This window comes from Rhincodon typus, chromosome 10 (genome assembly GCF_021869965.1).
Source record: "Rhincodon typus isolate 14 chromosome 10, sRhiTyp1.1, whole genome shotgun sequence".
Taxonomy (NCBI): Eukaryota; Metazoa; Chordata; class Chondrichthyes; order Orectolobiformes; family Rhincodontidae; genus Rhincodon; species Rhincodon typus.
In genome coordinates, this window is record NC_063341.1 from 30281996 (window position 1) to 30295719 (window position 13724).

General features: G+C 41.3%; 1 protein-coding gene across 8 annotated transcripts in view; it reads left to right on the forward strand.

The window, feature by feature from the left end:
- raver2 (ribonucleoprotein, PTB-binding 2) overlaps window positions 1-13724 on the forward strand; it is a 108376-nt gene that overhangs the window by 82472 nt on the left and 12180 nt on the right. For 6 of the 8 annotated variants that reach the window (XM_048601727.1, XM_048601730.1, XM_048601731.1 and 3 more), the window contains one exon: window positions 6213-8205. The exons of 1 other annotated variant lie outside the window; for it this stretch is intronic. In XM_048601727.1, the coding sequence (XP_048457684.1) occupies window positions 6213-6359 (147 nt within the window). In that variant the 3' untranslated portion in view covers window positions 6360-8205. Of the gene's footprint in view, window positions 1-6212; window positions 8206-13724 lie in introns of those variants that run through there. One more of the 8 variants, XR_007263015.1, reaches the window with a different exon arrangement.

Below are 13724 nucleotides of genomic sequence, written 5' to 3' on the forward strand. Positions count from 1 at the left end.
GGAAGGAGATTGGGATTCTGAAATAAATAGGGAGAGGTGGGGGAGGCGGATAAAAGGAGAAGATAGGTGGAGAGGAGACAGACAGGTCAAAGAGGCGGGGTTGGAGCCAGTAAAGGTGAGTGTAGGTGGGGAGTTGGGGAGGGGATAGGTCGGTCCAGGGAAGATGGACAGGTCAAGGAGGCAGGATGAGGTTAGTGGGTAGGAGATGGGAGTGGGGCTTGAGTTGGGAGGAATGGTTAGGGAGGCGGGGACGAGCTGGGCTGGTTTTGGGATGCGGTCGGGGGAGGGAAGATTTTGAAGCTTGTGAAGTCCACGTTGATACCCTGGGGCTGCAGGGTTCCCAAGTGGAATATGAGATGCTGTTCCTGCAGCTTTCGGGTGGCATCATTGTGGCAATGCAGGAGGCCCAGGATGGACACGTCGTCCAAGGAGTGGGAGGGGGAGTTGAAATGGTTCGCGACTGGGAAGTGCAGTTGTTTACTGCGAACCGAGCGTAGGTGTTCTGCAAAGCGGTCCCCAAGCCTCCGCTTGGTTTCCCCGATGTAGAGGAGGCCACAACGGGAACAGCGGATGCAGTATACCACATTAGCAGATGTGCAGGTGAACATCTGTTTGATGTGGAAGGTCTTCTTAGGGCCTGGGATGGGGGTGAGGGGGGCGGTGTAGGGACAGGTTGCTCCGGTTGCAGGGAAAAGTGCCGGGTGTGGAGCGGACAAAGGGAGTCACGGAGAGAGTGGTCCTTCTGGCTTGGGGACCGCTTTGCGGAACACCTACTCTCGGTTCGCACTAAACAACTGCACCTCCCAGTCCCGAACCATTTCAACTCCCCCTCCCACTCCTTGGACGACGTGTCCATCCTGGGCCTCCTGCATTGCCACAATGATGCCACCCGAAAGCTGCAGGAACAGCATCTCATATTTCGCTTGGGAACCCTGCAGCCCAAGGGTATCAATGTGGACTTCACAAGCTTCAAAATCTCCCCTCCCCTGACCGCATCCCAGAACCAGCCCAGCTCATCCCCGCCTCCCTAACCATTCCTCCCACCTCAAGCCCCACCCCCATCTCCTACCCACTAACCTCATCCTGCCTCCTTGACCTGTCCGTCTTCCCTGGACTGACCTATCCCCCCCAACTCCCCACCTACACTCACCTTTACTGGCTCCAACCCCGCCTCTTTGACCTGTCTGTCTCCTTCCACCTATCTTCTCCTTTTATCCATCTTCTTTCCGCCTCCCCCACCTCTCCCTATTTATTTCAGAACCCCAATCCCCTTCCCCTCCCCCATTTCTGAAGAAGGGTCTCGACCCGAAACATCAGCTTTCCTGCTCCTCTGATGCTGCTTGGCCTACTGTGTTCATCCAGCTCTACACCGTGTTATCTCAGATTCTCCAGCATCGGCAGTTCCTACTATCTCTGTAACAGGTTTGGGGTCTGTGTCTGCTCCTGTTGAAACTTTATGTCAAAGCTTCAAGCACACTGGCAACATTTGCATGCAAATAAGAGTTAGTTATTCAGCAGTCAATGTTCATGAGGAAGGGAAATATTTGTTATCCATTGGGATAGAAAAGGAAAACCAGAGAAAGAGATACTGTGTTCTTCCTTCATAGATATTCAGTATTTAGCCTGAGTAGCTTAATGATAACCAGTTGAGGGAAACCATGCGTTTAAAACTGCAGCACTTGGCCATTTGTTTGCCACCTGTTTGCTCCATTGAAGTGCTGTGGTGGAGCATTCCTTAATTCAAGGAATAACAGATGCTTTTGCAGCTGTGAATGTGTCTTGTCATTGCAAGGCAAGGGACATGATGGATGAGTCAGTTATTTTCCCAGATGATCACTCTTGGTACCTTGATGTATTTGCTACCCATACCACTGTGGGGGCTGTGTAATTGTTGTTTGAGGTAGTTCACTGCCATCATTGGACCAATCTAATGAACAAAGGCAAAGGATATACTGTCTGTGTGTATTTACAGAAGAGACACTGATCTTGGATAACAAGATGACTTATTGTGTGATAATAATAAGAACAAGAATATCCGTTCAGGCACAATGCTAGGACCTAGTAGACGTGTCTGGTCCCTCCAAAAGCTAGAGCAGAAACTCCTTATCGCCACCTACTTACTTATTGTGTGACATCAGTAGAATAGTTGGAGCCAGTGTACATTAGTGTGACTTGAGGATGGTGTTGCCTGTCTGTTGATAGGGCCTGGGATGTCACTGTCTTCAGGGCACCCTGAAGTGGGAGGACAATAAGGCAGAGGTCGTGGTATGTGTTGGTACCAATTACATAGGTAGAAAGAGGGATGAGGTCTTGCATCAAGAATACAGGGATCTAGGCATTAGACCAAAAAGCAAAACCTCTTGGGTCATAATTTCTGGATTACTCTAATCACCTCGTGACTAGCAAGCACAGAAATGAGAGAATAGTGCACATAGGTGCACAGTTTAACAGTTGGTGTACATGGAAATGTTTTGGATTCTGGGATCGCTAGGACCACTTCCGGGGAAGGTGGGACTTGTACAAGCAGTGCAGCCTACATTTGAACTAGAGTGGGACTAATATTCTTGTGAGACAGTTTGCTAGTGCTGTTGGGAGAAGTTTAAACTAATTTGGCAGGAGGAGAGGACACAGTTAACAGAATAAGGGCGCTGAATCGTACAGTAAAACAATCAAGTCAGAGGGAATGTAGCTGTGTTGATTTTCAAGGGAGTGAGGCAAGGCTGGGATGGTCTTTAATGCCAGAAATTTCACAGGAAAAAATGGACAAGGTAAGGGCAATGATTGACATGTGGAAGTGTGATATAGTAGCCATCACAGTTGTAGTTGAGGGAAGGCTGGATTGGCAGCTCAACATTTTGGGATGTAGAATCTTAAGGCAAGACAGAAAGGGGTAAAGGAGGATTGCATTATTAGTTAAGGAGTAATTTATTGTGATAAAGAGACATGATATCTTCGTGGTGGCATCGAATTAAGCTTTGTCGATAGAACTTAGGAATCAAAAAAGCAGTGGCCACGTTGTTAGGTTTTTATTATAGACTACCAGAGTCGGAAGTTGAGGAACAAATGGCTTTGTGTGTGAGAAATCATGTCTTGCCAACTGGATTGAGTATTTTGAAGAGGAGACGAAGACGACTGATGGCAGAGCAGTAGACATTGTCCATGAAGTGTTTGACAAGAATCTGCATGGTAAACTGGTTAGATCACATGGGATCTGGGGGAGCTAGCCACTTGGATACAAAATTGACTTGAAGATGGTGATGGTGGAGGGGATAGGCTGGGGACTGGGACTGTCTTTGGAGGTTCGGTGCAGACTCGATGGACTGAGTGGCCTCTTTATGATCCTGTGAAAAGTAGGATCACTTTTCAAGGAAGAAAGATGTAAATGGGTAAGATTGCTAAAAATTAGCCACCTGAGCAATTGAGATATCTTGTGTTTATATAGTAGTTAGCAAAGAGACATTGTTTTAATTTTGGAAGTGTGAATTTGGTATTTCTGGTTTTAACGTTCTCAAAAAAAGTGAGAGTTGGAAGGTTGGGAAAGGGTGTGGGATAGTATGATAGAATTTGATTAGATAAACAATCAGAGTGCTTGAATTTGTGAATTTCCTTGATTGGATCAATCCAATCCTTAGGGCTAAAATTTTTTTTAAAAAAGAGAGACATTGTAAAATTTTCTAAAGGAGGCCATTGGACAGTGGACGTTAAATTAGGCAGGATGTTAAAGTCTATGGAAAAATGGGCAGATGATTCAAGAAGGATAAGGCAATAATTACGGGTAATTATTATCCAGCCTGAGGTAAATGCAAAACAGCTATTTAAAGTAGTTAGTGTCTTTTAGGGGACATACAAGGATGAATCGGCATGTCTCTGGTCCTGTATGAATGTACGACTTAATTTACTTCTGAGAAATGAAATTATTTTAATTACATGAATAAATGATTTAAAACTGAACTGTGTAATAGTTATTAATAAGGTTGTAGACATGCTCGCCGAGCTGGTAGGTTTGGTTACAAATGTTTGGTCACCCTGCTAGCTAACATCGTCAAGTTTGCCTCCAGTGAAGTGTCAGTGTTCTGTCCCACTTGTTATTTATATACCTCAGTTTGTTGGGGTATTTAGTACCACTTCTGGTTCTGTTTCTCAGTGGTTTGTATACAGGGTCCAATTCAATGAGTTTGTTGATAGAGTTCCGGTTAGAATACCAGGCCTCTAGGAATTCACTGGCATGTCTCTGTTGGACTTGTCTGATTATGGGTGTGTTGTCCCAGTCGAATTCGTGTCCCTCATTGTCCATATGTAGTGAGACCAGTGAGAATTGGTTGTCTGTCTTGGTGGCTAATGGTTGTTAATAGTTGGATTCGGGATGAAAAGAGAAAGTGGGTAAATGCGAGACAAAGGTCAACAGAAATGTGTTGAAATGTAGTTCCCGTTATTGGCATTGAAAAAAGATTTAGCATGGGGTGTGCACTCTTAATATAACAACTACATAGAAATAGGAAGGTTGACGAACAGAAGGGCTGGAACATATTCGAAACAAATATAAATGTGGGTGCACAGGTAGTAGATGTTTTTTAGTGTGAAGAATAAAGTGGATTTTGGAATAATGACGAGTGTGAAAAGCATACTGGCTTAAGTGCTGAAATATGTAATTCATTGTAGGTAAACCAACAAAAGATGGACAGAATTTTAGTTAAAGACTGAGCATGGGTTAAGTAGTAGTTTAAAAAAAGTTTACAAGCTGATACACTAAGCCACAGTTGAATGCTGTTCGGCAAAATACTGTGGGTCATTTTGCAGGAAGCATGTCAAAACCAAAGAAAGATATTGCGCATCCTAGAAATTTAAAAAAAAAAAAATCGCAGTTTGAATAAAGAAACAGATTACTTCAGATTTATGATCTTTCATTTATGAACTAAGGTGTGATTTATTTTTAATCATTTTTTTAATCATTTATTTTAAGAGTTTTTGGGTTTTGAACTAATGGCATGGGTTTTGGCCTATTTATGTAGGGGCTAATGATTGTCATTGTCAGTGGTTCTGGAGCTATGTTGTTTTTTGTAAACCAGCATGAGAGGGAATTCCTGAGTAGGATGGGGGGAATTTGTTTGCGTTGTAAGATTTTTACAAGTGGACAGAATAAATTTCTGAAATAGTAGCTACTTTCATTTTAGGAATTTTGCTTTAGCTTGAGTGGGGGGGAAGACCGCATTGATTGAAAAACTTGTGTTCCGTTCACTAAAGTCCTTTTTGAAGTTACTTATGCAAAGATTTTTTTAATGGAGAATGCTCAGAAAATTTGAGAAATGGGTTAACCTCCATGTAAAGATTTTAATGAAAGCTCCAGACCAGAAGTGTTTGGATTAGAACCCAGAAAGGGTATTTGGAGCTGAGGAAATCCTAAGGCCAGATGTGAACTCCTGATCAGGAATTGAATGGGACAATGAAGTCAAAACTATAGATGCGATCAAGCCCATCTCCCCCAACTCTGTCACACCCCTGCCTTGTCTCTTTCCTCCCTCCCTCCTTTCCTCGTGTTGTAACGTAAGTGCAGAAATCGCAGCTCAGTTTGAGGCAGCTTGTTATGTCTGGCTTATCGATGAGACAATTGTGAAGGAGGTATGGAGGTAAATGAACTGCAGTAAGTGTTAGAAATTTGATGATTGTGCCCTTTGAGGAGTAGGGTATTTGAGTCACAAAAGAGGGCTGCACCAAGACCTTTCTGACACGCAACATTGAAATACATCACGTTGGCAGACAATTTTGAAATGCATATCTTTCCTTTTTCTATTCAGAGTGGTGATCAACTGTACTGCTGTTGAGTTAATTCAGCAGAGACCAGAACACTCAACTAAAAATTTACTGTGCTGTATGGCTCATTTTGCTGGTGAAATGCAGTGTTATGCCATTGGAGAATATTCTGGTTTTCCATTGAAGGAATTGAGTGATTCTAATAGCAATGACTGTTTTAAAAGAATTGGTAAATGCTAGAAATACTCTGCAGCATCTCTGGAGAAAGAAACAGTTACTATAACTGTTCTCCTTAACCACAGATATTGCCAGACCTGCTGAGTATTTCTAGCATTTCCTTGTTTTTATTCAAGATTTCTAGCACCGCGGTAATTTTTATACTGTTGTTTAATAGAAGCTAATTTTAAGGTACAATTTTTTTTTTAACCCTGATCAGAGAATAAACTGTTCATATTTTCCTTAAGTCTCCAGTGACTGGTCAGAAACGTGCATCTTCCTACCTCCTGCCTTCCCCTGAAGTGAGTCCAGATGGAGGCTACGTTGGGCAGCACTCGCAGGGCCTTGGTGGTCATTATGCTGATTCCTATTACAAAAAAAAGAGGATATTTTGACTTATTGCTGTGTTGTTTTTGCTGCTGTTTCCTTTTGCTTAATGCTGGAACATACTTTTAAATGTGAAACTGCCCTTTGATGCATTTTCTGTTGAGAAAAAGTTGATTTTTTTTAAAACAATATTTTTAAATGGTTTCCTTAAGTTTTTATGTTAAAATAGGATTTTTAATCTGGTTCCCCTACTTCCCTCATCACCTACATCCCTTCCCCCTCCCACCTTCACATTACCATGCATTTTGATTCATGCCTGCTAAAGGCAATCTTGACCTCCCATTGTTTTGAAGGCAGCTGCACAATCTGGTTTCAAATTTTTATGGTTATGGCAGAGTGGGACCAGTTTTAACTTCTCTTGATCAGTCTTCATTGAATGTGCAAGAAGAATTGTAGAGTTTTCCGCTTAATCACACTTAAATGTTTCACATTAGGATGTATTAAGATTTTTGGTAGGAGGGAAGGAAGATGGTCATGGGGAAAACATTGAATTACTTTGCCTCCCCCCAGCTATCTTTCTCTCCAATAATTTCACATCAGGTACACCTCTACAGTTTAGTTATTGAATTGCACTTTTTACAGATTTGTTTGCATATGTGGAATGTTTTTAATGTATATGGGAATTAGCTTTTTACCATGGATGAACCACTTGTTGTCTGACTGCACTAACTGACATTTATTTGATGTAGTTGTCTTCATTTATTTACACGTTGCAGTATGGCCTGCTCCCACTGACCAAAGCAAAAATGTTAGGGTTTTGTTGTGTGTAATACATCATATCGCACTTAAAATTTAAAATACTTTGTTTTTTTGGCTGCTTTGAAGGTTCTTGTTTTATTGATGGGATGATTATACTATGAAGTAATTTTTAATCTGATTCATGTATTTCTGTTTTGATTTAATATGGTATGTGAATTACAATTACTTAGGGACTGTGGTGGTATAGTCCTAGTTTTAAAAAAAGTTTCTAACTTTTACCAGGGAAAAGCAGGAGTGCATTTCACTACACTTGAATCATAAACTGTGGTTTACTTCCCTGTTTTCTTTTTGAATAGTAAACAAAGTAAAAGTCTTAATCACTTTTCTGTTTTTCTTTGTTCTTTTTAGATTTTTTTCTTGCAAGGTGAATTTTGTGATTTTAGTAGCTTTAGACTGAAAGCTGGTACTGGCTCCAGATACCCAAGGTATTATCTTTAATATTATAGTGCTACAACATAAATGGGACAGTACTTGAGTCCATGAAGGTATCATGATTGAGCTGACTGGGTTAGTTTCTATGGGGCTTTTACGAAACAGACATGGTTATATTCAGGATTGCTTACTATTACTGGCTACCATTCTGTTCCAGCAATGGATGATTATATCAATTAATACAAGTTATCAATATGACTTTTAAAAAAAATTACATTACTACTTTAAATCTTTCACATCTAATGCCAGAAAAGTAGGGAGGAGATTGTAACGTGTTAAACTAATCTACTTTTTGTTAGGGCATTCCATAGCACACACCTGAATCTGGGAAGTCAGTTTTTTTGCTTAGGGATTGAAGCAGGTAAACCCGGAGAGATTAGCAGTAGGTTCAGTGTTTTGTTTTCTTGTATAAGGTTGAATATAATCTGGAGGGTGCTTTTAAGTTTCAATTAGGAACATACAAATTAAGGGCAGGAGTAGGCCATTTTAAGCCCCTTCACCATTCAATAAGACCATAACTGACCTGACTAATCAAAGATTCACATTTCCAGTTATCCCTGAACCTTCAAATCCCTTTACAAGAACTTGTATATTCTGCCTTAAAAATATTTAAGGACTTTGCTTCCACCATCTTTTCAAGAAGGGAACGTTCCAAAGACTGGCGGTCCTCCGAGGAAATAGTTTTTGCCTAATTACTCTTTCAAAAAGGCAACCTGTGATTTTAGTGTTTGATTTCCCTATAAGAGGAAGAATCCTCTTCACATCTACCCTGTCAAGGTCTCCACAGATTTTTGACAATTCCATCAAGTTGTCTCTCTCTTTTAAATTCTAGTAGATTCAAGCCTGTCCAACACTTCCTTCTGAGACAACTCACCCATCCTAGTTATTAGTTTAGTATGCTTTCTCTGAACTACTTCCATTACTGTAGACAGTACATCAGATGCGGTCTGACCAATGCCCTGTATAACTGAAGGATAGCGTCCTATGTCTGCATTAATTTTGCTGCTCAATACAGTAAATCCTCTATATCCACAAGTTCTAGACTCATGAATTTGCTTACCCATGCCAAAAAGTAAGGAGAAACAAAATTCAACATCCACAGGTAAACTTGCAATTTTTAACTTATTTTAACCTGTATTTTTAATGGTCTTTGCAATCTTGAATGTCATCATTCACGGGAGCTCAGTAATGGAGCTCTCACGCATGTGGAGGAATGACTGTCATTCTAGGAGCTTTCCTAATTGCTTGCTGTATCTTCATGCTAAACTTTTGCAATTCGGGCTCGACACACCCAGATGCTTCTGCATCTCGGATCTTTGAAATCTCTCACCATTTAGACGGTATGTTTCTTTAGCCTCCTTACCAAAATGGCGTTACATTTTTTTTCGCATTATGCTCCATTTGCCACATCTCTGCCCATTTGCTTATCTTGTCAACATCTTTTTGTAACTCTCGTGTCCCTTTACTTTGTAACAAATTACTTTCGTACCTGTTTGTCATCAGTAGATTTGTCAGCTATGCTTTGTCGCTTCGTTGAAGTCATTTTGAAGTCCCAGTACCCTATGGCACACCACCCACTGCATCTTGCCAAGCTGAGAGAAACCAGTTTACACCCATTCGGCATCTGTTAGCCAGCCAATGTATTATCCTCCTTGCACCATTAGCTTTTATTTCATAATAATGTGATTATTTGATTTGGTAGTGGCACAGACAGATGAATTCGACATGGACTGTTCGAGTTAGTACTCCAACTTTTGTGTTGCTGTGTACTAGTCTCTGCCATTAATCAAGATAAAATAACTCGACTAGAATCCCATCCTGAATTTGAAGAGAATGGTGAAGGAATATCCAAGAAGAGCAATCTTTTGTCAAGCGGCTAAATGTTCTCTAATATGTACAAATTTTGTAGAGTCTATGATTGTCGCTGGGGCTGTTGAGATATTTAAAGTTTCATAACTGGGTGTGTAATTCTGTGTGTACGCGTACACATTGGTGGACAGATTGCTGTCATGGGTGAGTGTTAGATCAGGCAGTATTAGCAAAAAGATCATATTTGGGACCTATATTTCAGACACTGGCATGTTCTGGCTTGTGATGTTGCTGCTGATTTCAGGAATTTTGTTGGAGTGTAAGTTGTAATGCCAAAGGGAGAATAAGCTGGGAGTGGTGCAACTTAGCTTCAGAGGAAGGGAAGTAGGATGTCTATCTTAATTTGCCTAGCATTCTTTAAAGGGGTATCAAAACTTTCAAAAGGTCTTCCAGGTCACAGTTTTAGCAATATTCGTGGCTTAAGGAAAGTTGGTATATGACTCTATCCCATCTTTGTAAACTTTTTGTGGCCCATTTTAAACCAATGTCATCTTTTGGCTCTGTGTTCACCACCTTTTGGCCCATTTAAACAGTCTGTAATAATGGTTAACAATCCAGGCCATTGGTAACTTGCTTTGATTACAGATTGCAATTTGTCTCAATATTCTGTTCAATAGATTATTAACAACAATGGAATGCAGTGATTGCAGCAGAGACTCTGACCAATAAGCAAAAGGATGCGGTTTGCAGGATAAGCTACAGGTGGAATTTAATCAGCTCAGTGGAGAATGACTGGGATTTAAGATGGTGGTAAATGGCATGGAGCATGTTTTCACCAATAGTCCATATTCTTAGAGGCAGCCAGGCTGGTGGGTAAAGACATTTAAAGGTGAAAGGAAAGTAATTGCAGTAATTAACATCAATTTCAATAGCCTTTTATAATTCTGGGAGCCTAGCAGAGCAACCAGAGTTCAGAGTACTACCAATTATGTGAAATTGGAAGGTCTGTCAGTAGGACACCATGGAGAGGTGTGAGTAAACAGTTGTAGCGATCTGGAAACTAGCTAAGCAAGGAAGGCAAAGGCATTGGGTATCATTTTATAACTTGCCACACTTGCAGTGTAGGAACGGGTGGGAGACCTTGAGATTGAGAGTGCAGTAATTTGAACAACTTCATTGCCATCAGGATATGTGACCTCTACTGAGGCCATGCGTCAGAGGTAGACTACAGTTACTAAGACCAGGGCTGCAAAATTCAAAGGAACCCTACAAGGGGGAGAGCACAGAGAGGTATTGTCCATCGACAGTGTACAATCAGGCTCAGCTTCCTGCAAATGTTGGAGTAGAACTGTTGCTGAACACTGCCTCACAAAGGGGGCTGGTCACTGAACTGTATGTTATAGTGGAGGAGGAGCTGAGCTCTGAGGAAATAGTAAAGACCCATTGCTTGTGGTGCTGAATTTCAGCAAAACAGGATAATTCTAGGGGTCATCCTGAGATAGCTGTGAAACCTGTTTGCAGATCATTGTTGAATCAAAATGGTCAACATGGACATCTTTGAGTGTTGACCAAACTGGCATTTCTCACTAATCCAGCAAGGTGCAGAGAGTTGTATGATTTAGGATTATTGCTGTATTCTCCAGGTAGAGTGATCATCAACTGCCATAAAGATTCCTGCAGAACGGGCACAAACATTGAACAAGTTTTATCCTTTCTGTTGCTAAATGTACAAGTGGTCTGTGACTAGAGCTATTGGTTCCTTCAGATCTGTTTAGGATTCTGAAAAGCTGGCTTCACCGTTACCAAGACATTCCCAGGTGGCTGTTTTATTTTTTTCTGGTCTCGTGGGTACCTTTTTGATCCATGACTGGGTGATGAGGACTAGTTACTGAAAGCCTACTGTGTCCCTCCAGCTCCACACTGTGTTATCTCTGACTCCAGCATCGGCAGTTCTTACTATCTCGAAGCCTGAGAATTGGCTGCATTTGCGGTTCTGATAGACCTCTCTACCTTCTTTGTATGGGTGTGGATACCCTTTAGAAGTTCTGCCAGATGTTCCTATACCTCTCACTGTAGGGCTAGCATCTGTAGCCGTTGATGCCACGGACATGTCATCAATCTGAAACTCTGCATCGCCATGCCAACACCTGACTCCCCTCCAAAACAAAAGTCCATCAGTCCTCTGGGTGCCCATAATTTGTACACCTCCACATAATCCAGTAAGCACAGCACTGACATGCTCAAGTATGACCCCTTTGCTCCTTTTGTGCAAATAACCTTATGTCAATGGGGAGTGTGGGAGAATGCTATTTGCTGCACCCTCGGGTGGAAGGCTGTTCTTGGCCATTGGCCTTGTCATTCTCACCCATACTCTCTGGCAATGTGAATTCCAACATTCGCTGAGGCTGAGAGAGATGGGTGGAACATGGAACATAAGAGAAAGCTATTTGCCCCTCAGGCCTGCTCTGCTATTCAACACGATTATGACTGATCTGATTGTGATCTCGACTGAATTTTTCTGTTTGGTATACACAACCCTTGACACTCTTGTCTAACAAAAATCTGTCTAACTCACCATTGAATGAATTCAGTTCCCCACACCCTTCACTGTTTTCTGGGGAAGAGAATTCCACACACAACTACACAGAAATAAAAGCTCTCCTAATCTCAAATGGCAGATCCTTTTATTCTTAATTTTGATTAAGAATATATCACCTCCACAAACAGACACATCCTCCTGTTATTGACCCTATCAGAACCCTTACGATTATGTTTCAATAAGATCACTTTTCTTTGTTTTAAACTCCAAAGACTTTAAGTGGAATCTGTTCAAGCTATCTTCATAAGCCCTCATCACAGGAATGAGTTGAGTAAACCTCCCCTGAACTGCTTCTAATATATTCTTTTATTAAACAAGGTGACTAAAATTGTACACAGTACTCCAAAAGTGGCCTTACCATTGGCCCTGTACATGTGCAGTAAAATTCCCCTTTTCTTTTGCAGTAAATGATAATATTCCATTTGCAGTCCCACTAATTTGATGTATTTCAAACTGTCATTCAAGTACCAGGATACGCAGATCCCTCTGCGTTTGAGCTCTGGAGTCTGTTTGTAATCTCTGCTTTTTTTTGTTCTTCCTGCCAAAGTGGGCAAATGCACATTTCCCACGTTATACTTCATCTTCCAATGTTTTGTCCACCCATTTCAGCTGTCTCTATACCATTGCAGGCTGTCTGCCTTCTCTTGACAACTTGCTTTCCTAACTGGTGTCATTGACAAATTTAGCAAATTTGATGTAGGTTGTAAATAGTTGGCACCCTAGCACTGATTCTTGTTGTACCCCACTAGTTTGTTTAAAAGACCAATTTATGCCTGATATTTGTTCCCTGTTAGTGTAGGGGAAGGATTGGTAAGCTAATATTACCTTGCCCCTATATTAAGTGCTTTATCATTGTGTCTTCCACTTGGATAACTTTATGAGCAATATGTTTGTGCTGTTGTTGATCTATTAGGCTAGTTACTGCCTTGGGCTCTGTACTGTTCTCCATGCGATAGCATGCCATTCTTCCCAGTGCCGATGCCATATATGGGACATTGCCTCCAATTCTTGCTGTTTTTTGTGCAGTGAGTACACTTTTTTTTTTCCTGCATGTATGTGTGTACATTATTACTGGCCAACCATACACATGCACCACAACTATGTTAGTAGCAGCCTAACTGTCTCTTGTTGTGCCAAAGGGGTGCTTTGTACGTATGGCTATTCAGTACTGACTGTTGAAATCAGACTGTCCTCAACAGTAAGGATTCCATGGATGTGGCCAGTATTGCTGCCAGCTGCATGGCAACCTTATTCTAGGCTTCAGTCACATTAAAGATTTAATGTTATACATGATACTCAGGCTGATGAGTGATCCTTAAAGACAGTGGTAAAGGGGATATGAGGTTGCAAACCATGAATGATGGCACTATCAGAAGTCTTCTGGTGATTTATAGAAGAGCAAACGTGTAGCATCACGGCTGCTTACTGCTGGAGAATTCTTTGGCAAGAGGATTTGTTTGCCTTTCATAAACATGATCAAAATGAGAAATTATCTCATGCACTCTTCATTTAGTCACATTGTACTTTCCTTTTATTTTGAATGAATGAACAAAATCCTCTTGTAGGTATGGAGAATTGATTGAAAAACTTTCCATTGGGTAGATCACTGATTTACCCTTTCAGATTACAAAGTATGGCTCCAGTGGTGAGAGGATCGGTACAAGTAAAACACCTGTTTGTTTGGTATGGTGAGATCCAGCCTCATAGCACCAGCAGGAGCATCTCCAGTGAGGCATCAGGAAAAACTTGGGCACCATACTTGTTCTGTCTTCTA